At 40.4% G+C, this 26245-nt stretch overlaps 1 protein-coding gene across 4 annotated transcripts in view; it reads left to right on the top strand.

Annotated features, from left to right (window-relative positions):
* The window catches only part of CACNB2 (calcium voltage-gated channel auxiliary subunit beta 2), a 182211-nt gene that overhangs the window by 123637 nt on the left and 32329 nt on the right, over nucleotides 1-26245 (top strand). For all 4 annotated transcript variants that reach the window (XM_026686401.2, XM_087945458.1, XM_087945459.1 and 1 more), the window contains one exon: nucleotides 23608-23730. In XM_026686401.2, the coding sequence (XP_026542186.1) occupies nucleotides 23608-23730 (123 nt within the window). The remainder of the gene's footprint in view (nucleotides 1-23607; nucleotides 23731-26245) is intronic.

The raw sequence follows: 26245 nt of genomic DNA, 5'->3' as shown, positions 1-26245 counted from the left end.
AACTTTGTCGCCCACTTGATACAGTTTCTATGGAGTTCTCTTTTTGTCTGCAAACTTCTTATGAGATAGATGTGCATCATCTAATGCTTTACGAATGACTGGCCAGTTAGGTTGGAGTTGAGATATCCATTTGTCTAATGACTGGATGTTAGGCCTTTCACGAGGAAGTTCAGGTATGGGTACAAAATCTTGCCCTGACGCCACTTTAAATGGGGTAAACCCAGTACTACTATGGACAGAATTATTATATGCCACTTCGGCAAATGGCAATAGGTTGACCCAATTATCCTGCTGATAATTTATGTAACATCTAAGGTATTGTTCTAACACTGCGTTAGTCCTCTCACAGGCCCCATTGGTTTGGGGGGTGGGTGGGTGGAGCTTAAGCCTTGGGTGGAGCCTATTAACTTCAGGAACTCCCTCCAAAAGTTCGAGGTAAATTGAACCCCTCTGTCAGAAATTATACGTTCAGGAATGCCATGTAATCTATAGATATGTAATATAAACAGTTTAGCCAACGTTTTTGCAGATGGAATCTTGGAACAAGGTATGAAGTGTACTTGTTTGGAAAACAAATCGGTTACCACCCAAATAACTGTGTTTCTGGCGCTTTCGGGTAATTCCACTATGAAGTCCATAGAGATTTCCTTTCACGGAGCCGTTGGTCTGGCCACATTTTATAACAGCCCTGCTGGCTTACCAGGAGGTCTCTTTGCTGATGCGCAAATTGAGCAGCTAGCCACATAAGTCTCAATGCCCTTCTTCAACGTGGGCCACCAGAATTGCCGCTTAACCAGGTGTAAGGTTTTCACGAATCCAAAATGGCCAGCCGCTTTAGAATCATGAGCTTGTTGTAATATTTGGCTTCTCAGTGTTTCTGGTACATACAACTTCGTTCCCATCCAGGCCAAACCATCTCTAACTGTACAGTTATTCAAATGAGCCAGGAACCAATCATCAAGTTTTAGGGCTTCTTTTAATTGTGCAGTCAAATCATTCAATAAATCCACTTCTTGTTTCTTCTTTTGAGCTCTAGTGACCACTGGGGCGGCTAGCTGTTTGGTTGAGACAATCGGCCGTATCACTTCCTGGCGAACACTATTATATTGAGGCAGTCTAGATAAAGCATCCGCCATGAAATTCCTCCCCCCTGGAATGTACTTCAATGAGAAGTTAAATTGCTTAAAGTACTGGGCCCAGCGAACTTGTTTAGGGGACAGCTTCCGGGGTGTTTTTAAGGCCTCCAAATTCTTATGATCAGTCCATACCTCAAACGGGTGTTTCGCTCCTTCCAAGAAATGTCTCCAAGTCAATAGAGCCCAGCGAACTGCAAAAGCTTCCTTTTCCCATACGGCCCACCTTCTTTCGGTTTCAGATAGTTTACGGGAGGTATAGGCACAGGGTTGTAAAGTTCCTTTCTCATTGATTTGAAGTAATACCGCTCCCACAGCCAGATCGCTCGCATCGGCTTGGATCACGAAAGGAGCATCCATGTCCGGGTGCTTTAGCACTAGTTCTGCAGCAAACAGTCGTTTCAGCTTTTCAAAGGCTGCTTGGCACTCCATAGACCACTCCAGCGGCTTGCTAGGCCTTGGCTTCGCCTCCCCTTTAGTTTTTAGGAGATTCGTGATAGGCATTGCTATCTTAGCAAAAGCCGGGATAAATTGCCGGTAAAAATTGGCGAATCCCAAGAAACTTTGAAGTTGTTTTCTGGTGCCTGGGGGGACCCATTCCAACACGGCACGCACCTTCCCCGGATCCATTTCTATGCCCTTATGTGAGATGCAATATCCTAAATAGTCAATTTTCTCTTGATGGAGCTCACATTTGGACAGTTTAGCGTACAATTTGGCGGCTCGCAGTTTCTGTAGGACTGACTGCACTAGTTTCCCATGTTCATTCCGTGTAGATAAGGATGTCATCAAGGTAAACCAAACCCCCCTTTTATAAATGTTCATGTAACACCTGATTGATCATCTGCATGAATACGGCTGGGGGGCCCTGTAGGCCAAATGGGAGAACGTTGAATTGGAAATAACCCATTGGGCAATTAAAAGCTGTTTTCCACTCATCTCCTTCCTTAATTCGAACTCGGTAGTACGCTTCTCTCAAGTCCAACTTTGTGAAAATCTTTCCCTTGGCCAGGTGGGCCAGCATGTCCTTCATCAGGGGAAGGGGGTACATGTTTTCCATGGAAATGGTGTTCAAATTTCTATAGTCCACTACCAAGCGCTTGGAGCCATCTTTCTTCTCACGGAACAGCACTGGGGCCACTACCCGGGGTCTAGCGGGTTGGATGAAACCACTTTTCAAATTTTTATCAATAAACAATCTCAGCTCCTCTAATTCCCGTGGTGTCATTGAATATAACTTCGGTTTCGGGAGCTTCACCCCAGGTAAAATTTCAATGCTACAATCTGTTGATTGATGAGGGGGGAGCTCATCTGAGGCCTTTTCACTGAACACTTCCTTTAAATCCCAATATTCCTTCGGAATTTTCTCCTCCCCCTCCAAGTTCTTGGTACCTGTGGAGGCTAACTCAACCGGATTTTGAGACTTCAACTGAGATCGCCCCTCCCTTTCCGGTCGCTGGTTGGTACGTATGCGTAACGATCCCTTCCTCCAGTTAACGTGGGGGTTCCATTTCCGGAGCCATGGTAATCCCAGTATTAGCGATTGCTCCATCCCAGGGGCCACAATAAAACACAGGGTTTCTTTATGCTCTCCCAAGGTCATTTCTATGGGTTCCGTTATGAAGCGTGCAGGGCAGCACCCCGCCACTGATCCATCCAATTGGCAAAAGGCTATGGGCGTTTTTAAAGGTTTTAGTTTTAAGCCCATTTCCTCTACTACTCTTGTGTTGATTACACACCTCGTGCACCCAGAGTCTAGCAAGGCTAGCATCTCCCCTTCGGCCCCTGATGTGGGTACCCTCAATTTCACTGGAATGGTCATAGGGCCCTTGTTTTGACTTACCAGGAAGTCGTCTTCTGAGTCAGATTCACTCTCTTCAGAGGAGGTCGGAGGTCCCAGCCCCTCTCCTCCCAGAGGGGTGACCTCTTCAACCTCCCCTCATCTTTAGCGCGGTTTCGCAAGGCTTCACTGGGGTTTTTTCAGGCTTCCTCCCTCCTTTTGGCGCCCCCTTTGGATCCAACTTGGCCCTGCAGTCCGCAGTCCAGTGACCTTCCTTCCCACATCGGAAGCAGACAGTGGGTTTGGGTCTTGCCGCCACCTCTCCCTTCTGGAGCTTGGAGACGTGGGGGGGAAGGCTTGCTCCACCCAGAGCCCCCCCAGCGTCTGCTTCGGGTTAGATCAATTTCCACCTCTTCTGCCAGCAAGTACCACATCTGCAAGTCATTGGGGTCCCTTCTGGCAATGCATCTCTGGTATACGTCTTCATTTAATCCATCTTTAAACGCTTCTATCAGGGCTCCCTGGGACCAGCCGCGGATATGACATGCCAGCTGTCTAAACTCTTGGGTGTAATCGGCCACTGACCTCCGCTCCTGATTTATGGTCTTCATCCTGATCCTGGCCTTTCACTCCACCAGTGGGCCCTCAAATCTTGCCCGCAGCGCAGTCATAAAAAGGTTATAATTCAGCAGCTGGGGGGCGTTATCATTATGCAAAGTCACCATCCACTCTGTAGCTATTCCCTCCAGAGCCCTGGTAACACATCTCACTTTGGCTGCTTCTGAGGAGAATTCCTCCCCGTATTCTTCCATATAGCTCCAAACTTGTGCTAGGAAAAACTCCAAGTCTTTGGGATTTCCCCCATATTTTACTTTTAGCGGAGGCAGCTTGGGAGCTCTACATCTTCTATGGATTACACCTCCCGCTGGGGCCCCGGGGCTGTTGCTGGCTGTTGCTCTGGCTCAGGTTGATTTATGGGGGTGGGGGCTGCTCGGCTCCTTCTGGCTGGGACTGCTCCCCCTTCCCCTTTGTGCAGCGTGAGGTTGCCCAAACGCCTCATTGAGGAGTTGCCTGGCTTGGTCCAGTAAAAGCTCTCTCTTTTCCCTCTCTTGCCATGGCTCCTCTCTTCCACGCCGTCGGGTGATGGTGATTCCAGGGGGGGGACACTCCTCCGGATCCTTCCAGCCAACACCCAACGACCATCTGGGCTTCACAGCTGGGATCTCTTCCAGATTGAGCTCCACTAGCAATTCAGCTTCCTGTGCCTCCAGTATCAGTAAGGAATCTTGCCCTCCAATGGCGCCCAGATCTTCCTGGTCACTAGCTGGAGATGACATGATGTTCAGACCCCCTCGGAAGAAACTGGATATTTTCTCTGGGTGGGCTGGTAGATGAGATTCAGAATAATGTCACTTGGAGCTCCGTTCCAAATTCAAGAAAGAAATACTTAGACTCTTTAGATCAGAGAAAAGATATCTTTTACTGAAATTGAAGTGGTAGCAACCATAGAATTCTGAATCTGAGAAATTAGGCGTGCAAACCACATATACAAAGTGATGGAAATGTTCCCACCTCCAATAGTTCAAATGATTCTTCCAATTAAAAGTTGTGAATGTGATCATGTGGATATCTTCAGGTGGTGATGAGGCCTCTGTCCGTTGACCTTGGCATATTTTGATAAAGGTTTGCAGCTGCGCAGAGAAAAGAAAGCTAAGCGAGAAATAGAAACCTAAGCAAGAATTTATACTCCCCCCTCCTCATTTTACACAACACTAGTATGTAACACCTCCAGCTCGCTTCCCAGACTTTACCCCCTCCTCCCCCCATTACTTGTGGCAGCCAAAAGATGCAAAGCAATAGTAGAAGATCTTGAAGGCTGACACACACAGACCTGGCCCATACCATCCCGACAGGCACACTTGCACACAGGAGGTGGGTGCATGCATGTACAGGCCTGGTCCATGCCATCCCGGTACACACACATGCACACAGTAGGAGGCAAGCATACACGTGCACAGACCAGGCCCTACAGGAGGCAGGCACATGTACTTATGCCAGGATGGGGTGGGCTGGGTCTGTGCACCCGTGCGCCCGCATCTTGTGCGCATGCCTGCCTGCCGGAATAACATGCTGGGTTAAGTGACACACGCGTTCATCGGGATAGGAGGGCAGGAGTGAAGCGACACTGGCTGGCCCCTTACCATTTCTAGGACTGCTGCCCATACCAGCCTTTTAGGTGTGTATGCGCATGCAGGGGGGGAGGTGTCCAGCATCAGGGACTCCGCAGCTGGCCCTCCAAGAAAGAGGCATGGCAGCGGCAGCACTGGCAGCAGGCAGAGTGGGGAGGAGGCACGTGATGCCGACCACCGGACATGCCTGCTCCATCCCATGTTGCTGGGACAGGGCAGGTGGCTACCCAATGCATCCAGCAGGGTGGGCTGCATGCCTCTCCCCTGTGCCTCTGCCTTCAGCTACTGTTGCCACTGCCGGTGAAGACAAAGTGAGGAGAGTGTGGGGCTACTCTGTCCCATCCCTTTTGGCTTGCAGTTGGAGAGCAGGTCACTGCTGGTCATCTCCTTGTCCCCCTTGCGGGGTCTTGCCCTTGGCCGTGGGTGGAGCATGTTTCTCTCGCTCATCCAATGCACTTTGGCACCACCGAGGCTGCCAGCAGCTCGCACAGGTCCATTAGGCCGCTGCCATCAATGCCTAGAGCGCCAGGTCTGCCCAACACAAAGGAGGCAAAGTGGCGAGCTAGAAAGGCCGACTACAAGTGGTAAAAGCATGCCCATTCGCAGCAGACAAAAGACGACCTCTATGAGTGGGGAAAGTCATCCACATCGGCGCTATGCACTTGCAACATATCACCCCAGACTTAATAATTAGTGATAAGAAAAGCAAAAAACCAAACAAACTAGATAGTGGATGTTGCAGGACCCAGAGTCAACAAAATAGAAGAATAAGACCTGGGGAGGGGGGGATCACAAAATATAAAGACCTGCAAATAAGTGACTGTAGAGTGACTGTGTGAAAGAAAGCAAAGATAGTACCAATAGTGATAGGTTTCTTGAGTGCAATTCTGAAATATCTGGAACATCACTTAAACCCCTTTAGCATTGATAAAATCACCACCAGTCAATTGCAAAAATCAGCTTTAACTTGGAACAGCTTACATACTGCAACAATACTTTTAGTACCATCAAACAATAATATTTGCCTATCCCTGGTCCTTGGGATGAACTTGATAGATGATTAAAAATGACAAATCTAGTCTAAAAATCTGGCTGACTATGCAGACAATCATAATAATAATTACATAAGTGTTATTGTAGGACCTACAATGAGAGTCTTACTTGTACAGGTAGTTCTTGACATATATCTGTTTAATGATGGTTCAAAATTATGATGGCTTCAGAAAAAGTTACTGCCCTCCTTTGCAGTCATTTGACTGAAGTTCTGGTTCTTATGACAGTTGCAGTAACTTGCAGTCATTTGTTTGTGATTTACAATCTTCTCAGCCAGCATCTGATAAGCAAAGTCAGTTGGGGATACAATGATTATGTGAGTTGTTTAAACAGTGCTGTAAAAAAGGTTGTAAAATTGACTCTAGTCCTCTGAAGACTCATTTAACAACCACATTGCTTAGCAATCAAAATTCCAGTTTTAATTGTCATAATTATCATAGGTCAAGGACTACCTATAATGCCTTCAATTAGAACACAGCCTTTCAGATAAAAAGTATCTGTGTGATTTCTTTTGCATTGCTAATGTAAATAAACCTGTAATTCTGAACAAGCATGCCAGTTAGTGCCAAACTCTACCTTAAGTTAGATTCTGTTGACTCCTTCATAAAAAAGAAACAAAAGAATGATTGCAGAAAATGGTTTTTATATTTCAAGAATGTCTAATATAATATAATTCGTTCAGTTAATGTATTTCATAGAGTTGACTGTGAAATGAGTCTTAGGTTAAGCAGAAGAGATACTATACTTAGAATTTGAAGTGCCTCTTCTACAGTGCATTCCTAATCTCTATTTTTTAATATAAGGATTTCAGTAGTCTTTATTGCAGGGGTCTCAAACTCAATTTACCTGGGGGCCGCTGGAGGCAGAGTCTGGGTGAGGCTGGGCCGCATAAGGGATTCCACAAAAAACGTTGTTAAAAAAATATCCTCAAATGTCATCAACAGTTAATGATTTCTCCAATACATGAACTGTCCTGAACACATGAATGGAACATTGAATGAAGATCATGAACAGTTCCTCAGAACATGGCTTCTCCAGCTTACTCCTTGCTGCCAGAGACTTGACAACGCTTCCCCTCACATATCTGAGCCACATTTGGCTTGAGAGAGGAGGCACTTGAGACCCTCAGTATGGCTTGAAGATGATCATCAGTAAGTCTGGACCTGTACTTGGACTTGTTAAAGTTCAGGGTGGAGAAGAAGTTTTCGCACAAATATGTGCTCCCGAAAAGGTACATGGTCCGCTTGAACATTCGGGAAAGCTCAGGGAAGCTGGGGGGCAATTCTCTCAAAAATTGCCCATGTTTGTCTGCTTTTCCATTCACCTCCGTAAATTTGGCCTTGAGGTGAGAGTTGCATTGCAGGTCAATAAGCTCCATTTGAAGCACAGGAGGGGTATCTTGCACATCAAAGGTGAAGGGGTCTGCAAAAATTTGAAAAGTGGCTCAATGCATCTTGAAGTCTGCAAATCTGTGATCAAATTCCTTCTTCAAAATAGCATCAACATACTTCTCACCACTGAATGGTGTGCCTGCATCCACAAGTGCCTTGAATGCTGGGAAATGGCAAAGGTTTGTCTGAGAGAGCTGGGCTTTCCATAACACAAGTTTTGTGGAGAATGCTCTCACGTTGTCATAGGCAGCACTGACAAGCTGCCCCTGGCCTTGTAACTTATTGTTCAGTACATTCAGCTCATTGGTGATGTCGACAAGAAAAGCTAAGTCCATGAGCCATTTCTGGTCATTCAACTTGGGAACAGCCATCCCATCCTTTTCCATGAAGGCTTTCACTTCTTCTCTCAGTTCAAAAAATCTTTTCAAGACATTTCCCCTGCTGAGCCAACATACCTCGGTGAAATAGAGCACATCTTCATATTCTGACTCCATTTCCTCTAAAAAAGCACGGAACCTCCTGTGCTTTAAGCCCCTGGATCTGATGTAGTTGATGCATTTCACAACAACAGACATCACGTTGTCACACTTCAGGCATTTGCTGCAAAGGGCCTGCTGATGGATAATGCAGTGCAGAGCAATAGCCTCTTCTACACCCTCCTCCTCAAGTTTTCTCTGAACAAGTGCCACCAGTCCATTTTTCCTCCCTGTCATTGATGGAGCTCCGTCAGTTGTTATTCCAACAAACCTATTCCATGGCAAACCGGCATTCTCAATGGCATCACACAGCTGGCGAAATATCTCATGAGCGGCGGTCTGGCCATGCATTGGAATTACTCTGAGCAACTCCTCTGTCACTTCAAAATTGCGATCAATACCACGGACATAAATTGTGAGCTTAGCAGTGTCAGTTATGTCTGTGCTCTCCTCAAGAGCAACTGAATATGCATCAAAACATCTGGCTTTCTCACACAGTTGATGATAAATGTCACTTGACAGGTCAGAAATGCGCTCTGCCACTGTGTTGGCAGAAAGGCTGATGTTGCTGAACTGTCTTTTCTTTTCCGGACAAACTATACTTGCAGCCTGTAATATGCATTTTTTTACAAACTCGCCCTCTGTGAATGGTTTTCCCACCTTAGCAATCATCTCACTAACCATATAGCTAGCTTTGACTGCTGTAGCATTCTCTTTGGTTGCTTTCTTGAAGAAATCTTGTTGCCTCACTAGATATGTTTTAAGGCTGGCAACCCGGTTGGCTCTCTCATCCCCCTGATATTTTGCACATTCCTCAGCATGTTTAGTTGAATAATGATGTTTCGGGTTGTATTCCTTGTGCACTGCAACTTTTTCAGCGCAAATAAGGCATGTCGGGATGCCCCTGTGCTCAACAAAGAAATACTGCATCTCCCACCTTTGCTGAAATTGTCTGTGCTCGTCACCTATCTTTCTCTTCACTGCAGGCTTTGACAAAGACATGATGAGGGTGTGACAAAATTTAGTTTATTCCACTTGGCGTCGCTCTTGTTCCACATTTCATAGAAGTGTTTAGCCAGCTAGCGACGCATGGAAAACGTCTCAACGCGTGACATCATTTCCACTTCAACTTGTCACAACAGCGCGGCAGATGACGAACAGCCCAATAGCAGTCGCCTTTCTCTGCATTTGATCGTGGCATTTGTTGATGGTAGAAAGTACCAGAATGGCGACCACAAAAAAGGCGACTGCTACCGGACTGTTCGTCATCCGCCACACTGTTGTTACAAGCGTAGTGTGTATGAAGTCGGTGTAGCTTAGCCTAGCACCGAATGTCAGCCACGACGAGGAACGGCGGGCGGGACTTCCTTCAGAGGTCCATTCCCCCTGCGGGCCGCACTAATATTATACTTTCATATCACAGTGGGGGCCACAGGATATCGTCCTGCAGGCCGCAATTGGCCCACGGGCTGCGAGAAAGAGACCTCTGCTTTATTGCCTTATATATTCAGATTCCTAGCATGGTTATCTGTTCCATCTGAGGAACTCGTATATCGTAAAGCAAATATTTCCAAGAATTATTTTTTGGTTTCCAACATTTGTTCTTAAGAGTAACCAACTGCCGCCCCCTTCTTCCCCTCCCTCTCCCCCTTCAAATCAACCAAGTATTAATCCATTGTTTGCATCAGAGATTGAATTGGCTTACTGCCTGAACTGGACATTATGAACTGAGAGAGAATAATTGACAAACTCAACTAGCTGATTTTAATGCTGAATTAGAATTCATAATTTTCTGGTGTCTAGTCTGGTTCCTTGACCCCGGACCAAACTGGCTTTCAAAGACTTGTGATGTTTGTATGTTATTTTTTCTGAATCCGTACAGATAAAATTGAAAGATGTTACCTCTTGCTTGCTGACTGATACTATCCAGGAGGCTCTGAATCTAGTTTGTTCAAGGTATGTGGGGAATCCTACATACCCTAGAGCAGTGGTTCTCAACCTGTGGGTCATGACCCCTTTGGGGGTCAAACGACCCTTTCACAGGGGCCGCCTAAGACCATCGGAAAACACATATTTTCAATGGTCTTAGGAACCGAGCCATAATTTTATGAGGAACTGTATTAAAGGGTCACAACATTAGGAAGATTGAGAACTACTGCCGTAGAGCTTCACAATTTTGAGGGGTATTTTCCTATTTCACTTCAGCAATTATAAAATACCAAGATAACATGTAGGTTTTTAAAACATTTTTAAGTTGCTCAACTTATCATAATTCATCAGTAGCTGTATGCAAACAGAATAACTGAGAATACATTAATTTAGATGATAGTGATATGATATGCAAACTGAAGAGGAATTCCAAAACAAATTTACTTTCAATAAAATGTACAGTTCTACAAATGAGAATGTCAAAACATTTGAAAGCTGGCTTGAATAATACTTTTTCTTGGCCATTGATTCCTTGCTTCCTTTGCAAGGAAAATATGAAAAAAATTCTTTTAAATGCATTTAAAATATTTCATTTTGTAATTTCTCTTCCTTTCCTTCTTCCCTCTCTTCTTCTCTCTCCCCTTTTTACCCCCTGTCTCTCCACCTCCATTTCCCTCTTCTGTATTCCCCTTTTCTGTTGCTTTCCAACATTATATCCACTTTTCAAATTATTTTTCCCTTCTTTGGCTGATTTTTTATGTCTGAAATTCTCCATTCTCTTTCCCCCCTTTCCCCTTTCTTCCCCACATAGAGTTACTTGTTCATTAAAGATGGCTTCTTCTTTGTCCCAGTTTTCTTGTTTTGCAGTCTTTTCTTGTTGTTTCTCGTAGTTGCAGATCTCCATTTCTAAGAATTGAAAAACGAAGCCAAAAGAGCCCTTCCCTTCTTATGCATCTTCTTTGTATTTTTTAAGTTCCATTTTCAATTCATCCAGAAGTGATGCCATTGTAAAAAATTTTAAACAACCACCCAATTGATTTTAGTCATTCAAATATAATAACCAAAAATCCAAAAGTCACCAGACAGTCCAAATACACACAGCTTTTTCTTTTTACACTTTCCTTTTTTTCCACTTTCTCTTCCTGGGGTTACTATTTAGTTGCAAAATCTCAGTTAAAATGTATCTTTCAGAAGTCTTGTTGAAGTTTTACTTTAGATTCTTTTAAAATCCAGGCAGTCTCCTCCCTCTTCCAGATCCTGCCCTTATTCTTTTCTTCTCCCTTCCTGCTTATAAAAGAAAAAGTTTTTAATGTCCAGAAATCTTTATTGTCCCTTTGGCATTTAGTTATATTTTCAGCTTAATTGCCTATTGATGCCAAAGCGGATTTTTCCAATTTCTTATTCCAATCTCTTAGTTGTCAATGTAAGGAAGGAGAGAGAAGAAAAAAAAACCTTTCCCTTTTCACTTTCTTTCGCTGCTTCCTACCTTCTTTGGGAGCGATGTTATCTTTTTTAAAATTTAAATTCCAGGATACCTTAATTGTTGTTTTTTCAGCTTAACCCGGTCAGCCAAAACTTTCACTTCTTTCTTCCTCCTGCACTTTCTTTTCCGGTTGAGTTCTTCTTTGAGGCGGCCATTTCTGACCGCTTCTCCTACCGCCTTCGGGAAAGGGAGTTTGGCCAGCTGAGGAGGAGATATGCGGCTCTCCTCAACCCTGCTGGCAGTCTCCCCCTTCTTCACCACCTCTACGGGGTGGCTTAGCTTCGAAGCCAGCCGGCGCGGGGCGCTCCAGCGGCGAGCCCAGGCAGAAACCTCGCACGATCGCGGATTCCTGTCTGTCGCCGAAGCCCTTCAAACCGGAAGTTTGGAGCAAGATGTAAAGAAACTGGATCTATTTAGAGATAATGGGTGAAAATCTAACTGAAAAGGGGATTCTGTGAAGGTACATAAGATTGTATTGTTATATTTGTAATAGAAATAATTTTAGAAAATTGGAAACAACATATGATTAAAAAGAGGGATAAAGTAGTTGGTGTGGTTTGGGGAAATGTTTGTGAATAAAATAAATGAAATAAAATAATTGAGAAAATTGAATTAGGAAGGAACGGGAACATTTTAATTAGTCAATGTTTTATAAAATATAAGTGAAGGAGGGAGGAATTAACTATGGAAAGTTTATAATTGTTCCCATAGAAGTATGATATTTATTTGAAAAGTAATGTGCAAAATGTTAAGATCTAAATGAATATTAATATTAATGATAGAATTGAATTGGCATGGATTGTTGTTTTAATTATATTATACATGTGTATGTATATATATATATATATATATATATATATATATATATATATATATATATATATATATATATATATATATATATATGTTTTCTGAGGTTCTCGCGGGTATTTGTATGTGGATCTTTGGTTATTCGGGTTTTCTCCCGCGTAAGATTCAAAGTATCTAGGCAACGTTTCGGCGAGGTCCCACTCGCCATCTTCAGGCTGGTGCTTTCGGCTTGTGCCTTTGAGGCACTGCCGAGCACCAGCCTGAAGATGGCGTGGACCTCCGCCAACGTGCCTAGATACTTGAATCTTACGCGGAGAAAACCCGAATAACCAAAGATCCATATATATATATATATATATATATATATATATATATATATATATATATATATATATATATATATATATATATATATATATATATGTTTTCTGAGGTTCTCGGGTATTTGTATGTGGATCTTTGGTTATTCGGGTTTTCTCCCGCGTAAGATTCAAAGTATCTAGGCAACGCGTTCGGCGAGGTCCCACTCACCATCTTCAGGCTGGTGCTTTCGGCTTAGTGCCAGTGCAAGCAGTGTGTGACCGGAGCTGCCATCTCTCTATATATACAAGTGGTGGGGATGGTGTGCTGGGCTGGTTGGCTGTGCTGCAGCCTCTTGATTGGTTGATGGAGTTGATGTTGGTATAATGGGCTGTGTAATGGCCTTTTGTTGTAGAGATATCCTGGATCTTGTGCTGTCATCTCCTGGGTCGTTAGCCTCTTGTGTTTTAACGGCTTGGGTAATGGGTTGTGTGATGGGCTTGTGAGTTCTTTTGTTGTGGTATCCTGGGTCTTGCGTTGTAATCTCCTGGGTCGTTTGTGTTTTGATCTCTTTTTCGATTAGCCTCCTGTGTAGTAACAGCTTGGGTAATGGGTTGTGTGATGACCTTGTGAGATTTATTGCTGTGGTATCCTTGGTCTTGTGCTGTGATATCCTGGGTCATTTGCTGTGTTGTGACTTCTTGAGTTCTTGAGGTGTAATTTCTTGAGTTTTCTGATGTGATGTCCTGAGCGGTGGCTGTGATGTAGCATTTTGGGTTTTTAATATGGCTTTGAGTTTGGGGTCTGGGTCTGTGTTCGTTTGGCTTCGAGTTCGTGGTCGTGCCACATCTTCATGGTGGGGGTCAGTTCGCTTCATGTATGGTTCAGAGGAGTTTGAAGTAGGTAGTGATGCAGCTGCAGTGCGGCTTCTGGTCTGTGGTCGTGTCTCATCTTCTGTGTGGGTGTGAGTCTGATTTTTACGTGGAAGTGTGGTGGTGGCATCTTGTGTGGCACAACATTAAAACAGCATTCTGCACAAACAGAAAAATATCCACCATCCTAAGAAACCCTAAAGACAAAATCGAGTTAGAAAACCAAGGAGTATATGAAATCCCCTGCACTGCCTGCCTCACCACATACATTGGACAAACTAACAGAAGAATAAGTGCACGCGTTGAAGAACATAAGAACTCAATCAAAAAAGAAGAACCAACCTCTTCCCTGGTCCAACACCTCAAAGCCACAGGACATGAGATTGACTTTAAAAATACCAGAACTATCGCCAAAACTGAACACCACAGCAGCAGAATAATCAGAGAAGCCATAGAGATAGAAAAACGCCCACACAGCATGAATAAAAGAGATGACACCTCCCGCTTACCAGCCATTTGGAAACCCGCCCTCATGAACAGACGAGTACCCAACATGATAAATGACACCAGACCCACACCCATGAGGGCCACACAAGATGCCACCACCACACTTCCACGTAAAAATCAGACTCACACCCACACAGAAGATGAGACACGACCACAGACCAGAAGCCGCACTGCAGCTGCATCACTACCCACTTCAAACTCCTCTACATGAAGCGAACTGACCCCCACCATGAAGATGTGGCACGACCACGAACTCGAAGCCAAACGAACACAGACCCAGACCCCAAACTCAAAGCCACATTAAAAAACCCAAAATGCTACATCACAGCCACCCGCTCAGGACATCACATCAGAAAACTCAAGAAATTACACCTCAAGAACTCAAGAAGTCACAACACAGCAAATGACCCAGGATATCACAGCACAAGACCAAGGATACCACAGCAATAAATCTCACAAGGTCATCACACAACCCATTACCCAAGCTGTTACTACACAGGAGGCTAATCGAAAAGAGATCAAAACACAAACGACCCAGGAGATTACAACGCAAGACCCAGGATACCACAACAAAAGAACTCACAAGCCCATCACACAACCCATTACCCAAGCCGTTAAAACACAAGAGGCTAACGACCCAGGAGATGACAGCACAAGATCCAGGATATCTCTACAACAAAAGGCCATTACACAGCCCATTATACCAACATCAACTCCATCAACCAATCAAGAGGCTGCAGCACAGCCAACCAGCCCAGCACACCATCCCCACCACTTGTATATATAGAGAGATGGCAGCTCGGTCACACACTGCTTGCACTGGCACTAAGCCGAAAGCACCAGCCTGAAGATGGCGAGTGGGACCTCGCCGAAACGTTGCCTAGATACTTTGAATCTTACGCGGGAGAAAACCCGAATAACCAAAGATCCACACACACACACACATATATATATATATATATATATATATATATATATATATATATATATATATATATATATATATATATATATATATATATATATATATTATATATATTTCAAGAATATAATGTGCAGTTTTAGAATGTGCCAAGCAGAATCCGAATGGAAGTTATGTATTATATTAAGTGTTATAATTTTAGGGGAAAGATATAAAGGCGTCATACTCCAATCAGTGATTACAGGAGAAATGTTGTTTAATGAGAAAAGATAGTAGACAGTTGAAACAGGACAGACAAAGAATATAACTACAATGATTTGAATTGAGATGAAATAAATAAAATAAAATTAAGAAAGTTAAAAGAGGAGAAGCTATGTAGAAAAGTAATAAGATATGGAATGGAATATAAAAATGAGCATGAACTTGAATTTATGTCTGTACGAAGAGATGTAACCCGGGATTATGCTGCTTTCAAAAAAGATGTTTTACTTGTATTTCTTTTCTTTTTGTGAAAACTCAAATAAAACTTACAAAAAAAAATAATTTCATTTTATTCACTTGCTCATTTCAGTTTAATATATACAGCAAATGAATATGCATAAAGTTTGCACATGTTTTCATATGTATAATATATATGAATAAAATATAGGATGAGCATATTGGGATGTTGTGTTGAAATAATAAGTGTTATGCGATATAGCAATGCTTATGGCTTCAGTGCTTTAAAGGGGGATTTTTAGCAATGGCTGTAGCAATAGCACTTAGACTTATATCCCGCTTCACAGTGCTTTACAGTCTTCTCTAAATGTTTTTTAGAGTCAGCATATTGCCCCCAACAATCTGATTTTATCAACCTTGGAAGGATGGAGGCAGAGTCAACCTTAAGCCAATCAGAAACTCTTGGCAGTGAGTTATCCTGCAATACTATATTCCAACCACTGCACCACCATGGCTCTTTTCTTAAATCAATTCACAGAAATTGATATTCTGGGCATCACTGTTACCATATTCAGAGGCAGTTGTGTAGCTGGGTATCAACCGGGTTTGATCTTCTGCAAGCATTTTTTATATGGATTTAGGTTGCAACATTCAAAAGCTAACTGGGTTTATTTTTAGTTCAGGAATTTTGTGGGTGGAGTTAAAAAATCTAGACTGTCTTATCTGAATACTTTGGATAAGCACATGTGATGTAGACCGTACATAGTTATGCAGATATAGTACTCAGAATAGTTGATAAATGGATTACAACTGCAGCTAGTTTCATAATGGATTGGAACCCTTGGAATTAAACTAAAATCAATCAGTTACTTGCACTTTTTAATAATAGTAGAAATTAAATTCCAGTGTTTTCAATGAGATAGATCAAATTTATATACATTTGCATGATTGTTGATTTATTATATTTATATGCCAGCCATCTCACTATCAAAAGTGACTCTCGCAGCTTATAATGGCATAAATGTAGAAATATAAAAACATTAAAAGCATTAAAATTAACAAATAAATATTAACAACAAAGAGCATGGACTTTTGAATGGGCTTTTGTCCCTTATTCAATCAACTATCTCCAGCATTGTGTACTTCCATCAATAACAGAACAAACCAACAACAGAGCCAGGTGTCAAGCCCTTCTAGGAAGACAAAAGTCAAGCCCTTCTAGTGAACACATGAACTCATCTCCAATGGCAAGATGTTCTAGAGCAGAAGTCGCCAACCGATGATCTGCGGACCACTGGTAGCGTGTGTGCAGCACTCAAAAAACACCAATTTTAACCTCAACAGCTTACCTTCTAGGGCATCTCCAGTAATTAGAATAGCTGAGACGCAGAAATCTGCTGTGCTGCGTGAATGAGCTGAGATATGAAAGACAGAAATATAGGACAGGATAGGGCAGCGGCGGGTGGGTGGGGCGAGCTGATGGTCAGAACTACTGGTTTCACTAGAACCAGTCCGAACAGCAGCGGCCCACCACTGCTTAATTCCTTTTAGAACATAAAATATCAGAGTTGGAAATCTTCTAGTCCAACTCCCTGCTTAAGCACCTATACCATTTCAGACAGGTGGCTGTCCAATCTCTTCTTAAAAACCTCCAGATGGAGCACTCATAACTTCTGAAGGCAAGCTGTTCTGCTGGATTGTTTTCACTGTTAGATTTTTTTTTTTTTGCTTAATTCTAGGTCGGATCTCTCTTTGATTAGTTTCTAATGGTTGTTTCTTGTCTTGCATTCAGACGCTTTGGACCCTCTTTTTTCTGGCATCTTTTTATGGTCCTTCTTTTCACTAGACTAGCTATACCCAATTCCTGAAACCGTTCATCACATGTTTTAGTGTCCAGCCTCATAGAAATCTTTGTTGCTCTTGTCTGCATTTTTTCTAAAGTTTCAACAACTTTTTATAGTGTGATGACCAAAACTGGATGCAATATTCCAAGTGTGGTCTTTCATGTGATCTTGTTTCTATCCCTCTGTTAATTCATCTATTATTTTACAATAAATAAAAAGGGTAGATTTTACAATATCTATCCCGTTTTTTACACTAACCAATTGCTTTAGCAAAAGGGGACATGTTGAGAATTTAAAACAGGACCACACCACTAACTTCACCTAAGTTCATGAGATTTACTCCTCAACATTTAATAGAAAAAACGTCTACCCAGATACCTTATTCTTTTTTCTTCAGTTTATTTATTTATTTTTTATTTATTTTATTTATTTGATTTGCCAATTGTTTACAAGATAAGTATAAGTGTATACATAGTTGTGCATACATGAAATGGGTACATATAAGAAAAATAAAAGAAGAATAAGAGAAACAATAGGACAGGGACGGTAGGCACGTTGGTGCGCTTATGCACGCCCCCTACAGACCTCTTAGGAAAGGGGTGAGGTCAATAGTAGACAGTCTAAGGTTAAAGTTTTTGGGGTTTGGGGAAGAAACTACAGAGTCGGGTAGAGTATTCCAGACATTGACCACTCTATTGCTGAAGTCGTATTTCCTGCAATCAAGTTTGGTGCGGTTAACATTGAGTTTGTATCTATTGTGTGCTCTTGTGTTGTTATGGTTGAAGCTGAAGTATTCATTGACAGGTAGGACATTGCAATGTATGATTTTATATACCATGCTTAAATCAGACCGAGGACGGCGTAGTTCAAGGTTTTCTAGTTCTAGAATTTCAAGTCTGGTGGCATAAGGTATTCTACAACTAGTAGAGGAGTGGAGAACTCTTCTTGTGAAATATTTCTGGACTTTCTCAATTGTGCTAATATCAGATACGTAATGTGGGTTCCAGACTGATGAACTGTATTCGAGTATTGGTCTAGCAAATGTTTTGTATGCTCTGGTTAGTAGTGTGATATTACCCGAGAAAAAGCTACGTAGAATTAGGTTAACAACTCTTAATGCCTTTTTGGCTATGTAGTTGCAGTGGGCTCTAGCACTTAGATCATTAGAGGTGAGTATTCCAAGGTCCTTTACAGAGCTTGGGTCATCAACAAGATCTTGACTATTCAGCTTGTATTTTATTTTCTGATTTTTTTTGCCAATATGTAAGACAGAGCATTTATTTGTTGAGATTTGAAGTTGCCATTTGTTTGACCATTCTGATACATAGTCAAGATCTTTTTGTAGGGTAGCAGTATTGTCTGTGGTATTGAACAGCTTTACATCATCAGCGAAGAGAACGCAATTGCTCTTAATATGATCACAGAGGTCATTTATGTAGAGTATGAAGAGAGTTGGTCCTAGAACACTGCCTTGGGGGACACCACTATTGACAGGTACTGGATTTGATAGGACGCTCCCAATTTTGACCATTTGTTGTCTGTTGTCTGATAGAAGGAATGCTTCTATCCAGTTATTCAGTTGTCCAGAGATACCATAGGATTTTATTTTTAGTAGTATTTAGACACAAGACAGATAATAAAAAGTTAATTAAAGAAATGTATAAGCAATACAAGTATAAAAACAAATGAAATAAATACACTAGATTTAACTTAAGATAAAGGATGATCTTGACAGACTTGAATATTAGACATTATCTAACAAAATGAAATTCAGTGGTTCTAGGGGGCATTAACAGAGGGATAGTCAAGAGGATAGCAAAGGCTCAGAATGAACAAAAACTTGCAACAAAAGTCAAAGATAATAAAAAAGTTTCTTCCAACATATAAATAAAAGAAAAAAAATCAAGGAAACAGTCGATCCACTAAAGAGACAAGATGGCAAGGAAGTAACAGGCAACAGAGAGAAAGCAGAACTGCTTAACTCATTCTTTGCATCCGTCTTCACACAAAAAGAAACTATAGCTCCACTCACCAAAAACATAACTGTAAAAGATAGACCAGAAATAAAAGTTAAAATAAGCAAAAAAAAAAAAAATAGTAAGAGAACACTTGTCTGATCTTGATGAACACAAATCACCAGGACCTGATGGATTACATCCCAGAGTTTTAAAGGAGCTGGCAGAGGTCATCTCAGAACCACTGCACCATATCTTTCAAAATTCTGGAGCACCGGTGAACTACCAGAGGACTGGAAAAGAGCTGAAGTGATTCCCATCTTCAAAAAAGGAAAAAAACAGACCCAGGAAACTATAGACCAATCAGCCTTACATCAATACCTGGGAAGATACTGGAAAAGATAATAAAAAAAAACAGATCTGCCAACATCTAGAAACAAGTAAAGTAGTAACTACCAGTCAGCACGGGTTTGTTAAAAAGAGATCATGCCAAACCAATCTCATTTTATTCTTCAACACAGTGGCTAAATAATTAGACCAGCAAAATACTGTGGACATAATATATTTAGATTTCAGCAAGGCATTCGACAAAGTAGACCACAACCTACTTCTTAGTAAGCTAGAAAAAAGTGGAATAGATAGCACCACCACTAGATGGACTCGCAACTGGCTGGCAAACCATACTCAATGAGTAGTCCTTAATGGGTTTAAGTCTATATGGAGGGGAGTAAGCAGTGGGGTGCCACAAGGTTCTGTCTTAGGCCCAGTACTCTTCAATATCTTCATTAACGACTTAGATGAGGGAATAGAAGGGGAACTTACCAAATTTGCAGATGATACTAAGCTGGCAGGAATAGCTAACACCCAAGAAAATAGGCTCAAGATCCAGATGGATCTTGACAGACTAGAACACTGGGCCGTATCTAACAAAATGAAATTCAATGTAGAGAAAAGTAAAGTCCTACACTTAGGCAAGAAAAACCAAAACTACACTTATAGACTGGGTGAAACCAGGCTCAAAAGCAGTAACTGTGAGAGGGATCTTGGAGTCTTAGTGGACAACCAGCTAAATATAAGCCAGCAGTGTGCAGCAGCTGCCAAAAAAGCTAATGCAATCCTAAATTGTATTAACAGAGGGATACAATCAAGACCAAGGGAAGTACTAATACCACTCTATAAAGCCTTAGTAAGGCCACACCTAGAGTGCTGCATCCAGTTTTGTTCAACACTATAAAAAAGATGTTGAGACTCTAGAAAAAGTACAGAGAAGAGCAACCAGGATGATTAGGGGACTGGAGGCTAAAACATACAACAAATGGTTGCAGGAACTGGGCTTGGCTAGTCTGGTAAAGAGAAGAACCAAGGGAGACATGATAGAGGTCTTCCAATATTTGAGGGGCTGCCACAGGGAGGAAGGGATCAAGCTATTTTCTAAAGTGCCTGTAGGCCAGACAAGGAATAATGGATGGAAACTGAACAAGAAGAGATTTAACCTGGAAATAAGAAACTTTCTGACAGTGAGAACAATCAACCAATGGAACAGCTTGCCCTCGGAAGTTGTGGGAATGCCATCACTTGAGACTTTCAAGAAGAGATTGGACTGCCATTTGTCAGAAATGGTGTAGGATCTCCCGCTTGGGTGGGGGGTTGGACTAGATGACCTACAAGGTCCCTTCCAACTCTTATTATCTGTCTGAAGTGCTAATGCCATTTTATAATGCCTTGGTAAAGCCACACTTGGAATACTGCCTTCAGTTTTGGTTGCCACAATGTAAAAAAAGACGTTAAGACTCTGGAAAGTGTTCAGAAAAGAGTGACAAAGATGATTGTCAGGGGACTGGAGGCTAAAGCATAAAGAACAGTTGCTGGAATTGGGTATGTCTGTGTAAAGAAAAAAGGGTTAGAGGTGAGGTGACATGATAGCAGTGTTCCAATATCTCAGGGGTTGCCACAAAGAAGAGGGAGTCAAGCTACTCTTCAAAGCACTTGAGGGCAGGACAAGAAGCAATGGGTGAAAACTAATCAAGGAGAGAAGCAACCTAGAACTAAGAAGAAATTTCTTGACAGTTAGAACAATTAATCAGTGGAAGAACTTGCCTCCAAAAGTTGTGAATGCTCCAACACTGGAAGTTTTAAAGAAGAGTTTGGACAACCATTTGTCTGAAATAGTATATCTCCTGCCTGAGCAGGGGGTTGGACTAGAAGACCTCCAAGGTCACTTCCAACTCTGTTATTCTATTCCATTCTACTCCACTCCAACAACATTATTAAGTTAACAATTTAATCACATTTTCCTGGAAGATTTTATAATGTATTATTAAAAAAACATCCTGAGAATTTACTCAATTTCATTTCTGTTGCTTCATTTGTCTCATCTTCTGCAGTTCCTTTATTAAGGACTTCCTTTTATTGATCTGTAAATTCCATAATCTGTGTCAGATTTGTTTCTTCCCTCCCCCCAGATTTAAGACCTTTTGCTGTGTAGTTGAGAACAATATTAAATATACACCATCATCTCTTCTGTTGTTGATATATTCCTCTTTTCATCCAGTTGTATGTAAAAATTCTTTATTTTGTTTTTCAGAGTTTGATAAACCAACAGAATGTGTGCTTTATTGCCTTTTTAAAGGAATTTTGCTTAAAAAATTATCTTATTATAAGTTTTACTTACTTACTTCCACTGGATTGAATTGGTTACAATTACTTTGATCTTTTGTTCTAAGTCCCAAATTAGATTCAGTTACTTCAAGTCATTTATCAAAAATGTCCTTTTGTTCTTATATGACTTTGTTTCTATTAGATGCCAGAGATAAACAGTCCTCTCATAAATATTTTATTAGAATCCCATACAGTATATAAAAAGATGTCAGGAGTTAAAGTGGTTTGTAAAAAACACTTTAATTGACCTTTCAGTTTAACATTATCTTATAACAATAGGTCATTCAGCTTATACCTTTTGGTCTAAGGGTTCCTATATACATTTTAAAAATTATTGGATTATGGTATGTATAACTGAGAACTTGCACATAAATTGAAGTAATAATGAAGATAGGTATAATTTCCACAGGAGCTCAGAATATCCTTCCATGTCAAAGCTAGAATAAGGAACCTGCCTTTTACCACACTTTTTCTGTGCATTTTTCTTCAGTAAATTGACATATAAGGAAATGTTCATTGTCATTTTTTAACAATAAACTATTGCAGAATCAATTCCGTTTGTTAGCGTCAGGTCACTACTTTTGTTGTACTCTCTCAAATTCAGATATAATTTTTTAAATTCCAAACTAGCATTGGTTTTAACTCAACTAATTTTTTTTAAAATTGCATTTCTTTTTATAATTGTTGCATTGTTATTTCTATCGTTTTATGTTTTTTTCAATAATGCATATGACTCCAGTCACAGTAATTACTTGCCCAAATGTATTTATTTATTTTACATATTTATATCTTTAAAGTTTCTTGTAGGTTGAAAACATACGATAGACACATCTCTAAAATTTAAATGAAAAATAGGATAAAATTAAAATAGTAGCATTAAAAAGCCTGAATCAATACTTCTGAGCCTCTCTCCTAAGGCATAATAAAGTTGGGACGTTTAAACTACAGAGCAATTTTTTTTCCATTATCAAAAAAATGAGAGTTACCAAGTGTCCACTGTGGCTTACATGGATAATGGAAGAGTAATAGATGGACTTTATGAGTTTGGGCAGCCTCATAAGCAGCTTACAGTGGACAGGCCTTTCTTAGCTTGGGAGGAAACCAATATGCACTGAATTGTTTCATCTAAGAGTCATTGCTCATTAGCAGTACTGCTGTGGTATAGGCCAGCTGCGTTTCTTGACTGACAGTTATGCATGTAAAATATTGCAGATTGCTCCACTGGTGGTCGAACTTTCAGCTTTAATGTGCTTTATAGATTTTTTACTTGTTTTGCCAATTTCATTGGGTGCAAGAAGTTTTGAACCTTTATGTGCCTATATTTAGACTGTCATACACTTTGATAGCTGTTTCTTTTCAAGGATTTCTATTTTTCCCAGGTTTTTTTTAATACCAGTTGTTTCATTTGAAACATAGAAAGTTGTAACAAACAATACATAGATATCACTAAAGCTGCCAGAACATTATTCAAGATGTATACTGCAACTTTTTACAGTGCTAAATATAGATATCAAAATTATTTTCTTGTCTTAAGGAAAGACTGCCTAAAATTGAATACAAATTAACGGAACACATTAAGGACAGAAATAGAGCAGATTTCCTTTGCAGAATATTTGTGAAAATTTGTGAAAACTTGAGATACAATTATTACTTCTATTTAGATATTTATAGTTTGGAGCATTATCCTTAGAAGTGTACAATTTGTGGGCAGGTTTCTCTTCTCTTGCATATAGGCAAGGCACCTCTGATTACACAAATAAATCATTTTGCCTCTTTGATTCCTGTTATGTAATACTTTACATTTTTATAGTCATAAATAAGATAAAAAGAAAATACTAATACATTTTTCTCTCATTTTTTTCTATAGACAAAACCTGTTGCATTTGCAGTACGGACAAATGTCAACTACAGCGCAGCCCATGATGATGATGTCCCTGTTCCAGGCATGGCGATCTCATTTGAAGCAAAAGATTTCCTACATGTTAAAGAAGTAAAATAGTTTACATTATTAATAATTGCAATACTCTTCTGACATACTACTTTTAATTAAGCTTGTTGTTTTATATACCTTAGATATAAAGAAAATTGTTAAGTGTGACAGAGATAACAGAGCAATTTGCACAGTTATTTGGCAGGAAACCCACTGCTCATGCATAACATCTGACAAGGTGCAACTCCCATCAAATCCTTTCAGTTATTTTGATTGACATATTGGGATCCAGAAAATCAGTAAGGTTGCCTGAGACCAAACAAGGTAAGAGGGTGGGTTATATGCTTTCATAGAGGACCATTTAAAGCCAAGCAGTTCGTAGTATGAGGTGAGTATAAGGAAACATGAAGATGAAAGATTTTACTTGGAGTATTAAGACTGCTGCCAACTGTTCTACTGTGTTGGGCATGCAGTGCTGCCTGAGATTTAAGAGGGACATGGATGGTTGTAGGAGAGGAAATAGGGTTGTTATAGCCCACATTTATACTGCTCTCCATAATTTTTGAACCTTAAGACAGTGTTACCACTTTTATTTCTACAAAATCTAACTTAAACCAAAGGAAAAGCCTACATTGAGATTTTTAAATCTCAATTCTCAATTCAGTGAAGCAGAGTAAGATATAATGACATAGTGATGGATGACACTACAATCACTGCTGTTGCATTAGCTGCTTGATGAGACATATTTACTTCCTGCTTTATAAACAGCTGGCAATACAGAGGGAAAAATTCCCAAAGAGAATTAATTTATATTTGAGACTGTCCACTCATCTGTTCTTCTTATACATGAGGGTTGAATATTGTTTACAAAGGGACCCTGACTCTGGTGACTCATAAAATTAGATGTTGAATATTAGAATGAGAAATACCATCTTTCTTGCTTTGTCCTAAAAGATTTTTGGGACAATGAAAAACTATATAGTATGGTTTCACAATAAAGTCTTTCTTTTACATTTATAATTGTTTCTGAAATAGTAACTTCATGTATTTCAAGTCCCCTATCATCTAAGAAAATAGCCACAAAATAGTTACATGAGCAAAGAGAATAATTTACATTTGAGAAAGTGCTACCCTACCAATTTGTTTGCTGTTGATAATCTTCTGAAAGAAGATTAGACCTTAACCTGAGCACAGACAACTTTAAAGGAAATATTGAACTTACAAAGGAAATATCAGTGGTATAATTACTAAGGTACCAAGGTATGAATTCTGCTAGTTGAAAGAGCCAGAATGTTTAGCTCAATGGTAGTGGTCAAAATCTGAGGCTGTTTCACACAAAGATGAGGACTTAAGTGAATGAAGAAAAGATTTTGGAACTAGTGTCTGTTAGAGTTGTGCATTTGATTATGAGATCTTCCTTAAAAGAATGTCTTGGAGGGCAGAAAAGTGAAGTTTGCAAAAGCTGCTACATACAAAGCTGTTACATCAAAGACTTGAATAGGAAGTGGCTTTCCACTGTGATTTTTTTTCTGTGCGTTAGAAGATAGTCTAGAGGAGCAGCCTAAGCAGGGCCTTCCTTGAATATTCTCTTCCAAGAGTAATTCCTAAACATGAAGCGACTAAGTAGCACAAATCTAAATATGCGATAGGACTGTACAATACTTCAATTCCAAAAAGATGCTTCAGTGCACTTTTGGATAGCAGTCCCAGTGTTTAAAGAACTGCAAGGAGCTGTTTTGTTTGCAACCACACTTTATGAATCACTTTTTAATTTTGATTCTCAGCATTGCACAACATACATTATAACAGATAATCAGTTACAAATATAGAAACATGCTGTTTGTACACTGGAACTACTGCATAATGTAATTAGTTCCTGTAACACCTTAGCTTCAAAGATTTTCTAATTCTTTCTGAAAAGAAATGATCATTTTGGCCATGTACTACTTTATCAATAGTCATTCTAGTGCAAATGTTTAAAAGGTGGATTAATTATTTATACTGGAATTTCATTTATTTAAGTAGAGGTATATTTTTTTCAATTAAGTGAGCTTCCATCTTCCTTAACCTTTTTCAACTTTCTAATACATGATTAAGCTAAGTAGTCAGAGCAGGATATATTTAATGCCAATGCCCTTACATAAATCATTGGTGTAACTCCATCTGGAATATTGCATGTAGTTTTGGTATATAAAAACTGGTATATTTTCAAAAAGGATATAGGGGAACTAGAGGGCAGCCCTTTCTGCTCTTAAAGGGCTGGAGCAGCTTAAAGGCTGTAATATTTGGAGATTTTCAATGTGAAAATGATAGGGGAAATTATTGAGATATATAACATTATCATGGCATAGATAAAGTGGACAAGGAGAAGTTATTTTCTCCCTCTAAAATTATTAGAATCAGAGGTTACCCAATGAGATTGTATGGAAGAATCAATAAAGATGAAAGAACCCTAACCCAACACTTTGGAATTGTCTGCCAGTTTTGTTAACTTTAAAAGGGGCTAACCTGTTTGTGGAAATCCTGCAAATCACGAACTATTAGTCTTATTAGAAATTGGTTTGCCACTCTAAAA

The sequence above is a fragment of the Notechis scutatus genome, chromosome Z, assembly GCF_049901735.1.
Source record: "Notechis scutatus isolate UNSWTSFEM ecotype Mainland chromosome Z, rNotScu1.2, whole genome shotgun sequence".
Classification (NCBI taxonomy): domain Eukaryota; kingdom Metazoa; phylum Chordata; class Lepidosauria; order Squamata; family Elapidae; genus Notechis; species Notechis scutatus.
The sequence above is the reverse complement of the archived record's forward strand: the minus strand, read 5'-3'. Positions and strand labels throughout refer to the sequence as shown.